Genomic DNA, 21,868 nt, shown 5'->3' on the forward strand with positions numbered 1-21,868 from the left:
ATGTTTAGGGTCGTTGAGATTTCAGAATTTAACAGCTGATCTCTGGGTGATGATTAAGGATCATTTGACATAAAATAGCATTGTGTTTGATTTATACATATCATGTATGATTTACAGGCATAAAAGTAAACAGTTGTGTTTCATCGTTCAAACTAATGATTTTGGCTCATAGCAGGCTGTTTATTAGCACGAGTGAGAACGCCAGGGGCAGTGCTGATGAAGTGTGTTGGCACAGAAAATGCACATTGGGTTGGCAGTGCCCTCCCCCACCCCTTTTTTTGGTTGTGAATGGAGTGTTCCAGAGATGATGTATAGTGTAAAGAACAGAGCAGGTGGCATCATCTAAAGAACGAAGAGGGGGGTTGGCGCAGGAACAGATTTTCAGGATAAACTTACCGTTTTTAGTCATTTGTACTACAGATTTGGCTTTTTTGTGTGTGTGTGAAAATGTATGTGGTTTTAACAGAAATGCTGACTAGTTTACACTTTAAATAAAGATGAAACATTTAATCTTAAAAATGAACTGAAAAAATATCATTTTAAGGATTAGGATTTTTTTTTTAAATGTGCTTGTGTGGGATCTTTTTTATTACATTTTGCAGAGAAAATAGAAATGAATGTGTGTCAAGCTGGGGCAAGGCATTCCCAGACGTGCCGAAGAGCAGCGAGCATGTGTGCACTAACTGAGACACCCGCCCTCGCTGTCACATACAGACGTACACACACTCTCTCACACACACCCAGACACACTTGCTGCCATGTGCTCCATAATAGACCTCTGATTCAGCCCTGAATAGAGTTCCCACGCCTCAGTGTGTGTGTGTCTGTAATAGTTAAGGGTGTAGACCCCCCCACCCCAACGCTTTTCAAAAGATACTTGTGTACTCTCACACACACAGTCTAGACTAAAGATGTCTCCTTCATTCTGTTTAGAGGTGTATTTTAGAAGCTACACACTGTGAATTGATAATTAGTTGATTTCAGATGAAGTTCCAAGGGTGGAATTTAATGCAGGATATGTGACAAAGTGATCGAAACAATTAGAAGCCTCATAGAATCTCATCAATGTCACTTACATTTTTTAATGTTTTGTATTTCAGGTTATTTTAATTGTCAGTTTAATGGAAATATAATTCCATAACTTATGTGTAATTTCAGCTCAACCGCATAAGATGATTTGCACTAAACAGCAGTACTGATGCAAATGCAATTGTATAATGATCATCCGAATGCAGTATTAATGTATAATTATTATAAAAAAAAAAAATACAAAAAAATCCGTAGATAGAAAAGATCAATTCTTGACATTTTCTTGTCATTTTCTAGCAGAGAAGGTGATGGACACTCGCATACTTGTGTTCAATATTTTAAAATAATTTCATGAACACATATTTGTTCCTGCGGGTTTTCTTTTTTCATGCAGAAAAAAATTGTTTCATTTTATTTAGTCAACTTAATTTGTGAATGGTTATATCACTTGAATATCGACTTTAAACTAAAGACAATTTAATTTAATACTATCAAGAAGAAGAATAAAAAAAGTTCTTACAGTGTTTGAGATATAGATTAGTTTTAGTTAAGGAGTTTTTAAGCAGTAAGTTGGAGTGATGATTGATTATGTTGAGACGCTTCTTTTTATGACTTTAAAATGTCTTCCTTTGGGAAAAAAATGCACACAGATGTCTTCAAAATATTAGAAATATTGTTTGCTGTATTGCTAATAATTTTGTGTTCAGGAAATACCATAAGATATATTTAATTGTAAACTGAAAATGAATGAAAGACAAATGTATCCATTTAGTGTTTTTCAAATTTTCAAATTTTCGATTTATATTTAATTCATTAAATGTCTCTTCTGAATTGTAAAGCAGACCCACAGAAAAGTGTAGTGTAGTTTCCATATCTAATTTACACAGTTCATAAATTACAAAAACGAAGTATGACCACTACAAAAAAAAGTTTTTAAATGAATCTGTATAAATAACTCTATTATTTAAGTTTTTAACCACTGCGCGTCTTTTTAGAATTTGGTTATGATGGCAGAAGTAGACATTTTCTTCTACATTTCTTTACAATCAAGATCCTTAAGCCAGTAAACTCGTATAGACGCTATATAGTGAAGTGAAAAGGAACGGAGTAAAGGGCTGCGGGGTCATTTAGGGATAGCAGTACTCAACTAACTTGTTTCCCATGGGCACAATAGGAGCCAGACATGATTGGCAGGTGACAAAAGGTGGGGTGGAGCTGAGTAATTGTTCAACACTAAGATGATGTCATGGGCAAGTCTTGAGACCAAGAGCCGCTAACAGTCTTAGCAAAAGCTTGAATACTGTTGTGTGATAGTTTGTGCTTTCTCTCCCTGAAATTTATATGAACTATTTTTAGGTTTTTATATCAAAACTAATTGTGGTTTTTACCTCAATTTTCTTATTTTTTTACAATTGCAACAAAAAAGTACAAGAAGCCATGGCCTGCCCAGACAAAGCAGAATAATATTATGATACCGATCACTTGTGTAATCTGCGGTTTAAAGTTCAAGCTCAAAGTCCATTACAGACATTGTATTCACGCTCTGTTGTAATCAGTCTGGGATATCTCTCCCCCTCCAGCAAGTCACATGAGGTCTTATTTATTTTTATTTATTTTTTGCTTTCAGATGTATAATACAAACACAGAAGATGGCTTTGCATCAGGAGCGATAAAACAGCCAGAGCATAATTCTGTCAGTCAACAGTTCTTAAATCATGCAACAAATAAAATGTTGCTTCAAAGATCGTTCAACAGATTTCTCTGTCTTTTGCACCTGCAGTATTGATGCGGCGCAAATAGGGATATAAACAAAGTGTATCAGACGGTGATTAAAGGAAGTAAGAATCACTGTTTAGCAGCATTTCGGTATAATGGGCCTATTGTTGCTGAACGGCTCTTTTACTCTGAGGAAATGTGTCTCCAGTCTCTGGTATACAGCTCCACCTTATGGCTGTTAGCTACTCTATAAGCTTTCAAGTGTACCCGTAATTCAAGAGCTTAATGATCTATGGTTTGTTTCACTACTAATGTAAACTGCAACCTGCCTGCTTTTATCAGTAGCGATGCTTTTTAATAATCCCATAATGTTCTTAATGAGGCTTCGGTGGTTTTGATGAACCAGCTTTAGGTGAAGTATAGCAGGCAGTAATCCAAGCGGAGATGTCTGCTGTCAGCTCTTTCTCGTAAAAAAACTAAGCAAAACAAAAAACAGGTTTACACTTTAGTCAAGACATACAGTGAGGTGTAACTGTTCCAATGACAGAAGGAGGTCAGTTCATGTAGCTGTGTGATGCTTTAAGAATGTTTGAGAAACAAGAGTGATTGATTTGAATCTTTGATCCAAATCAAAGACCACTAGGGAAAATGGCTTTATTGTTGCGTTTTATCTATATAGAAAATGTCACATTACAAAATATATTGTCATGTTGACAAAACACAATATAATTACAATTTGAGTAAAAAGTTGAGAAATTTATATATGAACTCCACATGTTTGTGTAAAACCTGAGGATCATGTTCTCCAGCATGATTTGAGATGAACCAGAGCTCCAAGTTTAATCAAGATTAATGTGATCAATGTCAAATTTGATAGAAATAGTGCTGGACATTTAATTTTTTCCCTCTTGATTTTACATTTTATTAAAACATTATTTCCAGATTTAAAAACGAAAAACAAATCCCACACTGCAAAAATCAACTTGATCTTAATTGTTTGTCTTGTTTTCCAGTACAGATATCTCAACATCACTAAAAATATATGAATTTACTTTAAAAGGAACTTCTTTTCAGAGTGCACTAAAATATTGTTTATTTTTGATATTATTGCAAATGTATGCAAATTACTGCAAACTTAATATTTTTATCTTAATATTTTCTGAATTTGTGTGTTTGTGTGTGTGTGTGTGTGTGTGTGTGTGTGTGTGTGTGTGTGTGTGTGTGTGTGTGTGTGTGTGTGTGTGTGTGTGTGTGTGTGTGTGGAACCACTCACCCCTGTGAGGTTCGTGGGTTGTGTGAGTCAGCAGTGTGTGTGCCTCCCCCTTGTCTGAGGTAAACCATACTGCTGCCCACAGCCTTACTCACTCACACTGAACCTTCCCCGATCTGACCACACACACACACCAGTTCCCAAACACCCCAGTCCTAATCCTCTCATGCACCCCTGTGTACTGTCAGGGTCAGCAGTAGACAGACATACAGCACAACAGATGATTTAAGACAAACAGGACATGGAACTGATGTAGGGACTTGAGAATGTGAATTCTGTTTCTGTGCCTGACTAACACTCTCTCTCTCTCTCTCTCTCTCTCTCTCTCTCTCTCTCTCTGTCTCTCTCTCTCTCTCTCTCGTCCTTTCACAGATGGCAAACCCAGGAGGTGACTATCTACCTTTCTCATGTTGGTGACCTTGATGGTTTTGAAGGATCCCAGACTGAAGCTTTGGAGATAGAGGTGATAGGGGGTGTATTTAGTGCACAGCAAAGAGTGTTGTATGGCAAACAGTTTTAGCCCACATATTTACCCTTTTGGGGTCTTCAATTCACATTTTAGTGTCTTACGTCAGCTCTGTGATGCGTAGTATCACCTAATGAGGTTAGTTGGATATTAGATTTTAGAAAACAAGAAGGTACACAGGAAATGGAAGCTCCGTTGCAGGAAGAGAAAGAAAGAGACTGTCGTTTGGGGTGAGGTAGTAGGTTGTATAGTTTGAGGGTTTAACCCTTGCTGTCAGATAACTATACAACTTACTGTCTTTCCCGAAGTGACCGTAGTGCCATCGCATCACATGGAGGACGTCAACTGGAAGGAAGAAATGACACATTTCCAGGATCCAGCATTAATCTGTGTTCATTAAAGACATGCTTTTATGCTTAACGCAGGCTTAAATGTTTATCAGATATTCACACTGAAAAGTTTTAATTTGTGAAATTTGTGTTAGGTACACATCAATGCAGTTTTGATGCATTATAATGCAAGCCTTTAAGTTTGATTTGCAGTGAATACATGAAGAGAACAGTATAAGTTGATAGTAATGATATGTATGGTGATTTAAAGAAAAAGTACAGATAATGTTAAATTAGACATGAAATCTCTTTTCTTTCCTGTATTAGCTTATTTCCTTTTGAACCAGAAAGGGGGGGGGGGGGGGGGTATTTTTATTAAATATCCAATAGCCTTCAGTTATATCAAAGTCACAACTGATTTTGATTGGACAAAATATCAGTATAGTGCAGCTTGTCGCCTGATTTTTTTAAACTGCCAGCTTCTAGGAAAACACAAGCATGTAGATGGGATGGGTTAAAATCTAATAGGAGCTACAAAACACAGTAGGTAATAGAAAAGAACTGTAGTTAAAATACCACTGATAAGTGAAAAAATGTGTCGCTGCTTTGCCGTGGAATATTCAGCAGTGATGTTCGTACAGGGTGAGGTAGTAGGTTGTGTGGTTTCAGGGTTGTGTTTTTACCCCATCAGGAGATAACTATACAACCTACTGCCTTCCCTGAAGGGCAGCAAAACGTCGCCAGTCACACGGTTCATTCACTTTTTCTTTTGCTTTTCTTAATTGTCTTGGTTTTCCATGCTTCTACTTGTGATGATCTTGCCATTTATTGCTGCATTAGCATTACTTGATACATCACAGATGTGTAATAATTCAAACTGAAATAAAACGTTTGATATTTCAAAGATTGACTGATTTTTTTCTTTGCCTAAAGCATGATATTGATGTTAAAGGATACGTCAAAATAATCTTGTAATGATGCTCTATTATGAGTTAAATTCTGACATTTACTATCCTCATGTCTCTCCAAACCAGTGTGACGTCTTTCTTCTGTGGAACACAAAAGGTGCATTTTTCAAGAATATCTCCTGCCATTCTTTTCATTATAATGAAGTGAAGATGGTATGGATTATATTTATGGCACATATTTATTTCCTGTTTGAGGCTCGAAGAGTATGTCCTGTCTCCTGCACAAGGATGTAATGAGACTATGGCATTGCATTATTTCATTTGTTTATTAAAGATGCAATGCAAAGCCAGGCAGAGTGCTTCTGCCAGCATAGCTTGTATTGTAAATAAAACATGGCCATGGCTCCAGACGGCCATTAGCCGATGTTAACAGCTACAGGGCTGTAGGCAGGCTGACCTTTCACTGCTGCACAATTTATGGGCACTGGCTGGCAGATCTCCACAGGAGCACCCCTAGACTGGCATTCACAGGAGAAGAGTATTAATTAGCAAGAAAGGACAGAATGTGATGGCCATGTCACCTTGAAAAAGTTTTGTTTCTTTGGAAACAGGTGTTATGCATGCTTTTAATGGCAGCATTACCTAGGGGAGTGCAACACCATTGTTGTGATTGAAAAACTACTTTGGTATGCACATTACAGTAATTCAATAAGAGTTTAATAATTTTCCCCTGTGACTGCCTCGGTTTTACCCTTTCACTCCTCAAGAGCTTTTTTGTCTTCACAAAGACACAATTAAATAACCCAATAGAATTATGGTAAGCCACTATGTAATAAAATTGGGAATCGTCTTTAAATTCATTAAAAATACTTAACGTTATCTACAAATAGATGAAAAATGTCAATGAATGAATAAATACATCACAAAACCTGGCACAAAATATCTCATTGTGACAAGGGGAAACAGTAAAATAAGGTTTAACTAACTAAATAGATTAAAATACAATACAGAAATATATAAATAGTGCATAAAAGTATGATGCTGAGTAGAAAAAAACTAAATTGGTTCTTTATACATGAATTTTCCTGCATTTTCATTTTTAAGATGGGGGTCTCTTGCACAAGAATGATCATATTTTGGGGGTTCGTGGCATCTGTAAGATTAAAAAACCCTTAATAGGCTAATGAAGAGTATATATATATATATATATATATTTATGAAGGACAGATTCTAAAATCTGTGATTGATTTTAGAATATCACCAGTAGGTGTCAGTAGAGGCATATTATTGTGAAGAAAAAAAAAACGAATCAGACAAAGGTAAAGCCTCTTTATTATATGTAAACACACCTTTATTATTGAGACAGCATGTGTCATATTATTTTAATTTACATATTATTTAATTTAATAATATGAATTATGACAACCTCAGTCAGATTTTTTTTTTTCATGTATTTTTTTGCTCTTAGGGCATGATTTGAGATTTGAACTACAGTAGGCTATGCGTTTTTGGTTTTAACTGAATAAATACTGTATTAAACATAATACAGTAATAACACAGTAATACTGTGTGTATTTAACAAACCAATTAATGAAATTATATAAAATCACGTGAAAACTATAAAATATATACAAAAAAATATAACGACGCAGTGTCTCGTTCCCTGTTCTCAGGGAACAGATGTTACAGTCATAACCTAGACGTTCCCTTTCAAAAGGGAACTCGCACTGCGTCAATGGTGCTATTGGGGAATGATGTACAATCCCACCATGCTGAGAGGAGTGCATGCCAAATATGGCTTGTGACAAAACGTCAGAACTGGCAGTTTCAACCTGAAATGCCAAGAACACACTCCCCCTTCAGGTCACATACAGGCTGTCAGTGACATTATTCCCTACGGTCACTGCCCAAGCTATAAGCCTCAAAGAGGCCTCCAAACACGGAAAAGCCTACCAAGGCCGCTCAAGGGCTTAAAACCAACAGCTTCCATGGAAGGAGATCCTTTAAGGGAATATGGCCAGGGCATCCGAAAGGAGTCCTGTCCAGTTACTTTCTGAGGGACATTGAGTCAACCCTACATGCCACCAGGGAGGCTAACCTGATCAAGTCTACTGACCTAGTCTTTCCAAACAACCTGTCTGTTTTCCTAAACAGAGTTTCTCACAAAAACCAATAGTTTCTTATGAAACCGGAACATAGAGATGGGCATCCTGGAGAGTAGAACTCACAGCATAGCACTCTATAACCCTTGTAAATGAGGGGAGTAACTCTACTCAATCCTGGATCTACACAGTGCTATGAAAGATTGTTGAGCCTGGGCACTCTTAACAAATGACCCTAGATAAGGGGAGAGCCTCCAACTCGGGCTGATATAACAGGGACCATTTGACCAGGCTCTGGGCTAGAATCAAGGAGGGTCAACAGGAGCCTACAACATGATGAATATTGCGAAAATCCACAAATAGTGAAGCAACCTTCAAGGAGGCCTGTGAAGGCCTGCTACTTGATAGCGATACTTGTTAGCAGAACTAGCCTCAGATATCATAGGTGTACTCACAGAAATACTGTGGGCCTGGCTTTTCCTACTTTACATTGCCAATGGACAGTGGCAATTCTTTCAAACATACCACTTAAAACTTTCTAAACAGGGTCTGAAGTATAACAACCTTATATAAAGACCTACCAAGATCATCCTGCTGCTCATAGAGCGGCAGCCTAAATTCTATTCTTTGAATGAAGGCCTACCACCAAAAAGCTAGAAAGGGCGCACTCACTACCAAACCCGACTCTGGACCTTCAGAAGCATTCCATTTAATGGGAAAATATCATCATCAGTCCAGGCCTCAGGCCTGATGTAAGAAGCGCCTGGGGTGAAGAGGAAGGGGATCCCTCACTGACGCTGGGAGCGCCTGTGTTGGATCACCTCCCTCAGATCTCTCTTCTTCCTTGAGTCGCGCCTTCTCTGCGACCTACTCCTTGTAGGAGGAGGAGGAGCACGAGAGGCAACGCTGAACCTCTGGCCCTGTCTCCGATCCTCGAATCGGGATGGGCAGGTCCCCCTGGCTGTCTTGGTGTGGATTCAGATCGCAGCGGAATGCATGATTTAAATGCAGCCAAGCGTGCCTTCGCCTCTCTGAACTTTTCCACCACTGTCTCAACTGAGGTGCCGAAAAGTTCAGATGGTGAAACCGAGGCATCGAGGAGAAAAGGAGCTCGTCCACTGCGTCAGGGGAGAGACCCAACCGCTTATCCAAATCCTTCAGCAGGTTGGCTTGGTATGCCTGTAACACAGACATCGTGTGTAAGGCAGCCCCAGCCTGACCTGCTGCTGCGTATGCCTTGCTTTTCAAGCGAGATGTCATCTTGAGTGGCTTGGAAGGCAGGGCCGGAGCTTTTAGTGCCGATGCCTCTCCAGCAGCGAGATCGTTTGCGAACGTCTCGTCAATTGGGGGCATCGACACATACCCATGTTCTCACATCCCCTCAACATCAGCGTAGTTTGCCCGCTGCTGACGATGGATGCGTGCAGAAAATGGGTTCTTCCATGCCTTCTTGATCTCAGTATGCAGATCAGGAAGGAATGGAAGGCTCACGGGAGCTGGGGGGTTATGGTCAGAAAGGAACCGCTCATCCAACCTGCTGCGAACATGTCCTTCCATCACACGCTCCAACGGCAGCTGAAGCCTCGCTCCGTAACACCCAACATCTATTCATACGCGGGGCAGGGAGACTGTGAGGGTTCAGGTTGTACCTCTTCTTCACCCTCATCAGCCATCTCCTGCTCTCTCAGGCTAGGTGCCAGAAGAGCACTTGCTGCTGGATCAGAGGATGTAAAAGATAACTCATCCTCATCCAGCAGCTCACCCTTGCGAGCTTCTGATGGGCATGAGAGAGAAACGCCTATCTCAAACTCATCAGCGAGCTCCATCTGGAAACCCCATGATCCGAGTCTCCGCAGTGCCTCAGCACGAGTGGGACCTGAACCACTGGGCCCAGATGCCTGTCCCTCTTCCCTCGAGAAGAGGGCCAGACAAGAGCGGAGTTTTCTAAGCGGAAAACTCTCACAATCTGCACAATCAGATCCCTCGAGAGCTGATCGTGTGTGCTCTTCACCCAAACAGTAAACACACAAGTCGTGTGTCTCATCTGGTGTCAGAAACCTGAGACACGGATCCACACACTTCTTGAAACGCTTGTTTTCACTTGCCAGAATTCTTACCTTTTTCAGGTGATTGTAAATCAGACAAAACAGTCCCTGAAGACGAAAAGAGGATGACATGTTCTCTAGTCGCCCCTTTTATACTTCCGGGTCGCACTAGTAGTGACGTCATAGACTGTCGCCATTCAAATTCGATTGCCGTGATTGGATAGTTTTTCAGACACCAGTTCACGTGGAGGGCGTTCCTCAATAGCGTCATCGATGCAGCGCGATTTCCCTTTCGAAAGGGAACCCTCACGCTCTGTCCAGTCTACCAGAGTATGTCAATTTACACTTATTAACTGATAATTCTGATTATGTTCAAAAGTGACAAATATTTACCATAGCTCTGAGAAAACCTCAGACTGAAATCTGCATTGATCTATTGATGTTTTCAGACTGGTAAAACTAGCGATCAGGTGTTTTCAATCTCATCTGAAATGAGCATTGTTGGAGGTAACACATTACAAGTAACATGCATTACTTAATCAGATTACTTTTTAATATAAGGAGTAAAGCATTCCAAATAACGTGCGTTACATAATCAAATTACATTTTAATGTAGGGAGTAAAGCATTACAAGTAACATGCGTCACGTAATCAGATTACTTTTAATGTAACGAGTAAAGTGTTACAAGTAACGTGCGTCACGTAATCAGATTACTTTTAATGTAACGAATAAAGTGTTACAAGTAACGTGCGTCACGTAATCAGATTACTTTTAATGTAACGGGTAAAGTGTTTCAAGTAACGTGTGTCGCGTAATCAGATTACTTTTTTATGTAATGAGTAAAGCATTACAAGTAACGTGCATTAGGTAATCAGATTATTTTTTTGATGTAACAAGTACAGTAATGCATTACAAGTAACATGCATTACGTAATCACTTTACTGTTTGATGTAACTGCAAATTACATTCTGATAACACAAATACATTTATGTACAGACCAAAAAAGCTGAAATACTGTATAGTTAGTGATGCATGATGTCTAATTTAGTGGACAGATGATTAATCAGAATTTCCTCCCAATCTAAAATCAATACTTGGAAAATTTAACAGTGATATGACTCCTTAGATGTTACTTTTTTCTTTTCTTTTTTTACCTGCAAGAATCTTCTAGGATATAAGTAATGTGTAGCTCAGTGTATGCAGTGTATAAGGATGGGTTGGTCCACTGTAGTGGTTAATGTGCAACTATGCCATTCAAAAGACCTCTATGTGTGAAAGGGTTAATGTGGCGAGATAATATTTAGGCATTACAGCGCATGAAATAATTCCATCATTATCATCATCATCCTCATCCTTACAATGAGTTCTGTTGCCCAGCAACGCGACCTTAAATCGGTGGGCGTGGCTTTCTCTCCAAAAGCCTGCGCCGATTGGCCGAATCTATAGGTGTGTCGGTAGGTGTGCGCTGTCACGAGCTCGACTGGTGTCAGAGTGGTTTGACAGCAGTGGTTGCGGTGAATTTTAAATAGGACGTTTAAGGAGTACTACAGCCTCAATCGCACCACCGAGTTGAGATTTGGCAGTGTCACAGAGCCCGTGTGTTTTATTCCTGCCTGCATGGCGGCCTGGGATTGGGAGGTAGACGCGCAGCTCTTGTAAACAAAGCGCTTGTGTAACATTATGATCATGTTTTATCCGGTTTTATGGCCGTAATTACTGTGATCCTACGCTTTTAGCTGGACTAAAGTAAACATTCACATAAGAACACATGTCTGTGCTATTTCCACAGCGAGGCTCTTATCACATAGTCTGTAGAGGACAATGCGTTTGCTACAGTTTATCAAGATTTTAACTCTTGTTGGAACCGAAGCGAAACTTTACAGCGTCTGTTGGTCTTTAAAGCTTGCTGATTCAGCCATCGGGTTAGTTGTTTTTTTTTGGCTGGTTAGTTAGTTAGTTAGCTAGTTGTTGTTATAGTGCTATTATTTTAAGTATCTTGCAGCATATTTTTTTCCGCAGTGTTAACACTAACGTTACACACATAATGTAATAATTATGTCAACTAACATAATCATGCATATCCTACTCGTCTATCATTTATAATTTCATAAAAAATAATAGTGTTATAGTTAAATTTAATTAGAATTGTAATTATGTTGTTAAGAATCAAAACAGTATAATAAATGGAAGTCTATTTTATCTGTGAATTCGACATTTGAATGCGATTATGAATGAACAGGAAATGAATCCCACGCTTTGTTGTCCAAAATATTATTCAAAAGTAGTTTCCAAGTTACATCAGTAACTTTGTTTACTTTATTTTGAGGTGTCTTTGTTACAGTGTAATTATACATTTAAGTACTGAGTAACTACAAGTAGCCTAGTTGGATTAGGTTTGGTTTATGGTTAGTTGCATGTAATTATGCATATTTTATAGTAATTACTATAGAAACTACATGTAATGTCATGTGTAACAAGGACACTGTAAAATAAAGTGTTACCATGTACAGTGTTATTTGAAGTTTTAGCCATTCTTTTCTATTTTTGTTAGTTTTTTTAATGTTTATAATTTTTAATATCTAGCTAATTAAGTACAAGTTACACTACATGAAAATTAGAAATTAAGTAAAAATGTTACATTTTATTTATTATTAATGTTTATTTTATTTCAAATAACAAAAATGTACTGCAACTGTAACTGTAACCCTGCTGTGCAGTTGCAGGGACCCCCTTTTCGACATTCTTTATATAAATTATCTTAAAGAGTTAATTCATTAATAATTCTGTAATGTCCTTAATGTAATATTTTCAGTTTGTGTACTCTGGCATCCCCTAAAGTGAGTTTAGCACAGCTTTTGTACCCCACACATCTGCGACTACAGGGTCACAAGGACTTGTCCATTCGGTTCTGTTATGTAACTTGCTAAAAGGGTCTCACACATAACGCCCCGTGTCATCTTGTCTTTGTGTGGGCGTTAAGAGTCTCGTTCTTGAAGAGGTTCTATCAGAGGAATATCAGATTATAAAGAATATCATTTAATCATTCATAAACTGACTTGATAAGTCTTATCAAGTCAGTTTATGAATGATTAAATTATATTTTTTATACTTCACATTATTTCACATTAAAATTGATTTGATCTTAGAAGTCTGAAATTATATGTATAAAAGCACCGATACCCTTTTAGGCAACTTGTAAATGTATTCCCTTAAAATGAATTAGTAATCAGTAATTTTATAGCCTTTTATCTCTCTGGCCAAGTTTCTCTCACACTGCTGGCTTTGTCAACACTTTTGATTATCATATATCATTATATAAGATTAGATAATTATGCAGGCTTTTGGAGAGATTATTAACACAGACACAAACTTTTGGCCATGACTATATTGACAGGTTGAAGTATAGAGAAACATCTGGCCTATATAAATGCACCTGCTTCTAAGCTCCATGTTTGCATTTCATAGTCCGTGTGAATCCGTCTGCCTTCACGTAATGCAGAGCTGTCTCTCTGTAGGCTGAATGTACTAAACAGACAGGATGTTTCTTGGGTGTGTGGAACAAAGTCATTCCTCCCACTATTGTTGAAATCCCAGCTGTCTTGTTTATAAATGCATCCATCCAGACATTAAGGTTCTCTTATCTGATGCGTTCAGTTGACTTCGGCGTCCGTTTGTTAGTGTAACGCCAGGCAAACTCCTGACCGGAGAGAAGCAGGCATGCAGGGTGTGTGTGTGGATTCGGACTTTGGCCCTGAAAGGGGTGCATGTATTTATTGGCAGCCGGTAGAGCATAACTGTGAATCGTGATCTGGTAAGCACTGATTTCATTCTGCTTTGCTCTGAGCTAGGTGATGATTTAAACATGAATTGTCATTGGTCTGTCGGCTTTAAGCAAAGACTTCTAGCTTTGCTCACAGCCTGTGTGAAAAGCGAAGTTTGGTATGTTCTCGTTTCTCAGCAAGGATCTGGTTTGGCATGATTTTTCCTAAATTTGTGCTGCTTTGTTGTAGCTATACTTGAGTCAATGACAAATGATTTTAAAGTTGTTGTAAAACACGTTGCATGTTCTTCTTGTTCAAGTTTCCAAAAACTTTATACTATTTTGAAGAACACGTGTGAGTGTACACTTCATCTTGATCATTATTTAATTATTTGTAAAGTATATTTTTGAAGATAAATGTTTTATTATTATTATTAATCCATAAATATTAGTCGTACATTTTACAACCTGAACTAAATGTAACTTGTAATAAGGTTTTAAATCTCTTAAAATGTCAGATAAAAGAAATCTGACATTTTAAGAGACTTATTGACCTCGACACATAATCGTCAGGGGCTTCAGGATGTATTTATATATTTTCTGAAAGTTTCTGCATGTCAGTTGCATCACATGATTTTGACTTGGTGATCGAACTTTAATTATTAAAATATTTTTTCTAAGAATAAATAATAATAATAATAAATTAATGAATAAACAAATAATAAAGGTTTATTTTTTTTCAAGAATTTAATTATTTTAATGAAGATTTTTCTTCACTACAATATTATTATATAATCATCATTTTAATTCAGAAATTAAAAGCATGCTCATCATAAAAGAGGTGTAGTCAGTTAATGTTTGTATCAGTTCCATTTGAATGTATTTTTGTGGATTGAATATGACTTGTCACGTCTTTTACCCTTTAACATCACTTTTGATCTTGTCATATTTTCTTTTTGGTAAATAACCTTTATTTACCAACACTGAGCAAACTGACCTGTCTTTATTTTTGCCAAATAGTCTTGACCCACATCCAAACTGTTCAGTTGCACCATGCAGTTGAGAAAATCTAGGAATACGTGCGCTTTATCATGTCCACAATCAATATTTCTTTCAAGAACAAACTCACAAATGGTCTGTGGTCACAGATCAATCTTTATACTTCAGATCTGCTGTCTCTATGGGGCATGTTCTGCTTCATCATTGCTTGTTGGCTGATGTAGTGGAAATTTCTACACAGACACTGTTTGCTTTACGTGTGTTGTCTAATGCAGTGAGTCCAAGGCTGGTTCTGTGTACAGTATGTGAAAATAATGATGGGGAACACATGATCAATTTGGCTTTTCGGCAAGTTTTTTGGATTCTAGGCCTAAAGTACATTGACATTCATTGTCTTCTTGTGGATCTAAAATACCCCCAGGAACTGCTTTGTTGTTGTTGCTACACGGTCAAGTCAGACAGCCGGTAAAGATCAACCAGGAAGGAGGGGGTAAATCAGCCTGTATTGGTTTCCAAGTCTTGTCAGCTGTGACCCTCCACAACAGGCTGCCTCCTCCTCAGCACGTAGGCTATGATGTGCCTGTGTGTCCTTCTCCAGCCAGAATGAGAAACACACACCTTGCAAGTGGTATCGCAGACATTTACTTATTTTACTAAGGATTTTCAGATATTTTTACTGGAAAATAAGATACTGATTCATTTTGTATTATTTGTACAACTGTCCTGTGATTTAGAGTTGTTAAACATTACTTGTTCCATTTGTTTATTAGGACTCATTGAGGATTCATCTTGTGCATTCATACGCGTTGTCTTGTTTCGTGATCTGCACCACATCAATGGATATAACGTGTTGTGGACAGCGAGGTGTTGAATCCTGTGCATCCATTGAGATATTTGTGTAGAGTATATTGTAGTTTGGAAGCATGATATGGGGTTTGGTTTTTGCTGGTTAATGGCTCAGCTGGTCTCCATGGGCACATTTCCATTAGAGCAGAAACTGGCATTTCTCCTACACTTCACTTGGCTCCCGTGTGTTGTCATGAGGTTCAAGTCATGTGCATGTGTGCCCATGTGAGTGTCTGGGTTTTCACTGAATAAATATAGTAGCTTCAGCTTATGCTTATTGCATGCTACGTGCTTAATCTTGTTTACCATGAAATTACTGCTAGATATTGTCTTGTTTCTAATGAAAAAAAAAAAAAAAAGTAAAATTGAAGTAAATTGGATATTAGACTCTGAAAATGATCTTAAATGTATCTTAAATGTTTTTTAATGTAAGTATTGCAGGGTTTCTGCAGGTCTTAAAAAGTCTTAATTCACCCTTACACAAATGAAGGCCTTAAAAAGGTTTTAAATCAGAGCCGAAAGTCTTAAGTTCAGGGCATTAAATGTTGCATGCTCTGCAAAAAAAGATTTTCTTCTTCAGTATTTTTGTCTTGTTTTCCAGTACAAAAATATCTAAACATTCTTAAATCAAGATACATTCACTGGAGAAGCAAAATGTAAAAATTGTGTGTTTATGCTTAAAACAAGAACAAATACCTGTCAGTGAGTTATGAAAACTTCCCTTTGAATTGAGTTGATTTTTCTGCCCCCACTGACAGATATTTCCCTTCATTTTTGATCAGTTTCACAGAAAACAGAGGAAATTTTTTTTTTTTTTTTTTTTTTTTTTTTTTTAGAAGGTACAGTAAAACTTATGTCCATATTCTAGTGGTTGGGAGCAGAGTGATTCAAGCTTTTTTGTAAAAAAATAAATAAAAAAAAGTATTAGATATCTGTTGTATTTTCAAACTTTGAAGTGTTGCTAATACAACTCATTGTGTTTCTCCCTAGACGTTTAGAGAACATTGATGTGTCATATTCCCAATTTATTCCTTAATAGTCATAAAAGATCTTTAAAAAAGTCTTAAATTTACCTTTATCAAACCTGCAGAAACCCTGTATGAGGTTTAAGCTTAAAACAAGACAAAAACTAGTGTGGTATTAATCTTAATTCAAGATGAAAACACGTCTTAATATTGTATGCAGTTTTGCTTCTCAAGCAAATTGTAAACGTGTATATATTTTTACTGGAAAACAAGACTGATTACAAATTACATACAGTATTACAAGTCTATTTTGTAATTGATTTTTGTCTTGTTTTAAGTATAACCCCCACCCCAAAAAATAAAGCAATTAAAGATATTAAAAATCACTCTCATTCCCTATGCAAATTTTAACCAGTAAATTATTCTTGTTTTAAGAATATTTAAGCATGTTTCTATATTTTTACTGGAGAACAGGACAACATTTTTTTGCAGTGTATTAACTAATATGTAGTCTTTATAGCAGTCTGTATGTTTCTCCAATAGGAACGCTTGTTACTGCACTCGTCTGTGCATGTTGTGTCAAGGGCAGAATCAGGAATGATTGTCGCACAGCGGCTGAGAGAGCGCTGCGTGCGTTCACTGACTGAAGAATCATGCTCAGCTCAGGTTTCACTGCTCAACAGCTGGAGACAAACAGCTGGGTAAGATTTTTGCTGTTCTGCTTCGGGCAAATCTACAGAACGGAGAGATCAGGTATAACTTTAGAAAGCTGGCCGGCTTCCCCTCGCAGACAGTGCTGGAAACTGGGCTTGTCTGCCAAGCACTGATTTATGACAGCTTGTCTACCATCAGCAGTCGATGTTAGTGCGCAGTTGTGTCAGCTCTTTAGCACCTGCTGTTTATTTTAGATTGGCTGTGTTTGTCGCTTGAAGGTAAAGTGTGTTGTTACCTCCTCCAAAAAAATGGTGATCCATTGCAAAAGTGCTCGAATGCCAAGTCTGGCATTGGTTAGCCTTCTCCATGTCACTGCTGTAAGAAATTAAAGGGTTGAGTGGAATGCCATTCGAACCGTTATCCTCAAGACCCCTCGAGCTGCCTTAAGAATTTCCTCTAGAGCGTCTGAATGCATTTGAGTAGTTAATTCTTTCGAATACGATTGTTATCTCCTCCCCGGCAATGCACTTGAAACGTCTGGCCACAGTGTTTGTGATATTATCAAGCAAATGAAGTGCATCAAAATAACTGCCCTCCAACCTCTCGAAATGCCTTAGCAACCACGTAACAACGCCCTGGAACCTTTTTTTTATGTCTGGAAGGTCTACTTTTGACCTTGACCCAACCTTGAGATCACCTCAGTCGAGGGAGCACTTGGTCTTTGGTGGGTCTCTTTGACAAGTTCACATGGCAGGACGAATGAGATCACATTCCTGTGATGAAGCAGGCCAAAGCCTTTGAAACGCTCCCCTCATGTCTGAATAAAACGCTGCGAAAACTGAGCCTGGGGTTTCTGTGGCAACCCCTCTTAAACACGTTACTTCTTTAGCACTGCTCTGAATGGAACTTCTTCTAGTCAGTGTTTCACGGGAGACCAGGTTGCAGTTTGAATACCAAGTAGATATTGAGTCTCCATTATTATCACAACCAAACAGTGATGTTTAAAATAACTGCTATTGTTTCTTCTTTTTAATAATTGAACTTTCAATTCTGCTTTGATTTCAGTGAGTTGCTCTGAAATAATTGTAATGTTTTACATATACAAATACATTTTGATGACAATGGACACAATCAGTGTAGCAGAACCATATTTAACTTTGACAATAATGAGAACAAGACTGTGAGGGATAGAATTACAGGTTGTTCAATGGATTGCAATGTTGTTTAACAACATAACGATTGTTCGCAACATTCCAACACTTTCATTCAGTAGAAAAACAAATGAAAATGGCGTGATCTAGGACATTTATTCAGTGCGTGCCATTGTAAAAACTGTAAGTCTATCCCTCACAGCCCCGCATTAAATTCAATAGCGTCTGAAATCTCTGGTTGTTGTTTTTACCTGTGTCTGTCCATTAATCCCAGTGTAATCTAGGGATTGTGTCGTGCAGTTATTAAAAAGATATGAAACAATATTTTCTTTACTCAATCTTCACTTTTCTTGTCGTTGTTTTGTCTTTGCAGACGGATGAATGATTCAAAGCTTGCCGTGGTCCAGCGCCATGGTAGATATGCCGAGCCTGTACAGTCCCTTGTCCCCGCTGGGCGATCCAATCCTGGACAGCCCTCTGTGTGGAGAACTCATTGGTGACATGGAGGTGCTCGAGGACATCTCTCGGTCTCTCAGCGACGATACTTTCAACTTTCATGTGCTGGAATACCAGAGCTGCAACACATTAGTAGACGACTCCACTGTCTCAGGTAGAGCATTTGGACACACGCAATCCGAACAATGATCCGATAACCAATCAGGTCTATAAAAAAAAGGGTTTCACTTTTGGTCCCTTTAACACATTCTGTTGACTTTAAGCAACTTTGCACCTACATGTCTACTAACTCTCAGTAGAGTGTTAGTAGACTGGTAGGGTTAGAGTAACCACAGAAACATGTAGTTGCAAAGTTACCATCAAAATAAAGTGTTAGCAGATATTAAACTGAGAGTCTACTAATACTCTAATGAGAGTTAGTTGACATGGAGTTGCAAAGTTACTTATAGTCAACAGAATGTTCAAAAGTGACCATCAAAATAAATTGTTACCAAAAAATCTTTAAATAAAAAGTTAAAGAATTAACCATTTGCATTCATTTGATTGTGTATAAACAACCAGACATAAGTTTGGACACGCTTGACGATTTTAAAATCATTTTGATCAAAAGGCTTATCCTTAAATGCTGTATTATATTATTAAAATTGTACATTTTGTAGATAAATACAAGTTGAATTTATTAATGAAACAAAAAATGAAGGAAAAGTATATATCCACACTTTGCTTATTTGCGTTAAATTATAGGACATCATCTTAAATGCATCTGGGTCATGTGATGTTGTGTTGTTGACCGTGCACATGTGTGTTTGTCTTGTAGATGTCTTAACCCCGGCATCTAGTCCGACCTCAGAAGTGTTCGCGGCCATCACCGGTCAGGACGAGAACTCCTCCGGTTCTCTCGCCCTCGAGTGCCGCGTCTGCGCCGACCGGGCCTCAGGTTTCCACTACGGAGTGCACGCCTGCGAAGGGTGTAAGGTAAGCGCACGTGCAAAGTGTACAGTGGAAAATCCTCGCACGAGGGCCAAGAGTCATTATCGAAGCACCTTCAACTTTTTCCTGCTTGCCATTAGTACAGACACTGTGTTACACTTTCATAACCACAAATCTGTCCGGGACAGAAAACACTTGAGCGAGCACACCAGGGTCAACATAGAGCACGCAAGTTTTTGGAGTATTTTCATAGCTACTTTTGCAAAAAGACTGAGAGTTCCCCCGAGGCTTTTTCCCCTTTCGTACATGTGAGGTGAAGCGTGTAAAAGAGCTGTTGCTTCATGTGGTGCATGTCAAAATCATCAGAAGGACTCAGTGCGTACCTCCGCACAACACAGCCCAGCTGACTCGAGCCTGGGTCACAGCCGTTCTCTTTCCTTTAAAGTTAACTACCACCAGCCCAGTTATTGCCATGTGCCATGTGTTTTTCTCCAGCAAGGGCAGACTTTGACCGTTGGCACCCCTCAGGGTGCAATTAAACTGGAACAATTACAACCGAAGGTTTATTGCTGATGCAGTTTAACACTTTTTCACGTTGCACTTTAAAATATACGTTATATGCGTTTTGTTTTAAGGAATCATGGTAGTTGTAGTTAAGCTACTTTTAAAATGAAATACTAATTAAAAACATATTTTGTGAGAAACTAGTCATACATAATCAGGATCTCTGTGGACTGACTAAGTTTATTATTCAGTTCAGTTCACTGGTTTCAAGTTTCACGCGCCTCTGGTTTAACTCATTTTCATGTTAGTTAATTGTATGGTTTGAGATTTACACAGTGTACTAACTAGGAACAATGTGATAAAGTAACAAGTGCTAAGAGCTATTATTCCAAGTGAATCTGCGACTAGGACGGGACATTTTGTCCGTCACGTAGTTTGTTTTTCCATGGTGTTGAGCTCTGTAGCCCCTCCCACATTGAAATTTCATTGTAAAACAACTGTATATTATCAAATTCCTTTTGTGAACTTTGAGGTGCGTAAGACCTGGAGAAAGCTCCTCAACAGCTGTCGCTCGGCTGACGGGGGATTCAATTTAAAATCCGCCATCTTTGCTTGTGGGTGCACGGTACTGCAGACTAATGTAAATGTTAATGTAAAACCTTGACTCCTGCCTTGATATCATCACGGGTAGTTGTTCTGAACAAAGCGCACTGCAGGAATAATCCAGGAAACAGTCGTTCATTCAGAAATACTCTCAACACCTCAACATTGACAAGATAGTACAAGGACTGCAAGAACACATGGAGGGAACAAATGAGGGAACTAATAAGACAATTGGACAACAGGTGTAATGACTCAAACAGACACAAACTTGGAAATCTAGGTCAACTGACAGGTGAACAGGACAGAACCAAAAACACAAAGAAACAAAGTAAAAACAGCATACATGTTACAGGTATTGAGTGCTGCAGCATGGAGTCCTAAAACTCAGAAGTTCAGTCTCGTCCCTCATCCATATTTGTTTTTTTTTAATGGGTTTTTGATTAAGTGCCTGAAATAAGGTGGTTAACACAAGTTCAAGGTATTTTCACATTGTATTCTACCTACGGCATAATATATCAGTATTACCCCACTCATGGTGTTATTAGGCTTTTACAAGTTAGCTTTTGAATAAAGATTAATAGATTTGTCAGAGGCTTAGTGGTGGTGACGTCGAAGTCTTGCGACCATTGTGTAGTTTGTTTATTGTCTGACTTTAGCTTTTTACTTCTGGCAGTTGTATTTAGGCATCAGAATTCATTCAAGTTTTTCATTTGTGAAGATTACCTTGATGAACAAAACATGTAAGAATCATATATTTTTGTTGGTCACAGAGCTTATTTTCTGCAATGATCAAAAAGCCAATCCTAATGGGTTTTTGTGGAGTGATTCTAACCTCCGGACTGTCCTAGAAAAGTACGCCAGCACTGCAAAACTCTATTAGTGTAACGAGAGATGAACAATCACCAAAATTTTCAAAAAACTGCTAAATTGTTTATTATTTCATGCTAGTTAGGACTTAGAATCTTGTTGTAAAGTGTTTCTTAATGGTTTGCTTTGAAAAAAGAAATCCTACCTGATACATTTAACATTTTTATCTTGTGTTTTCTTTTGAGGTAAATCTGGAAGAATAAATGAGTCATTTGCAGCGTGCAGATATATTTTAAACTTCACTTCCCACAGCTTTTGAGAACAGTA

At 38.2% G+C, this 21,868-nt stretch overlaps 1 protein-coding gene across 12 annotated transcripts in view; it reads left to right on the forward strand.

The window, feature by feature from the left end:
* Positions 1–21,868, forward strand: part of pparaa (peroxisome proliferator-activated receptor alpha a) — a 52,071-nt gene that overhangs the window by 21,993 nt on the left and 8,210 nt on the right. For 6 of the 12 annotated variants that reach the window (XR_013821026.1, XR_013821027.1, XR_013821028.1 and 3 more), the window contains 3 exons: positions 4,388–4,478; positions 18,615–18,851; positions 19,515–19,672. Coding sequence is in view for 9 of the 12 variants with exons in the window: in XM_079869450.1 (XP_079725576.1) it covers positions 18,623–18,851; positions 19,515–19,672 (387 nt within the window). In the remaining 3 variants the exon portion in view is untranslated. The other 6 variants (XM_079869447.1, XM_079869453.1, XM_079869452.1 and 3 more) reach the window with 6 other exon arrangements.

The sequence above is a fragment of the Squalius cephalus genome (genome assembly GCF_949319135.1).
Source record: "Squalius cephalus genome assembly, chromosome: 4".
Classification (NCBI taxonomy): Eukaryota; Metazoa; Chordata; class Actinopteri; order Cypriniformes; family Leuciscidae; genus Squalius; species Squalius cephalus.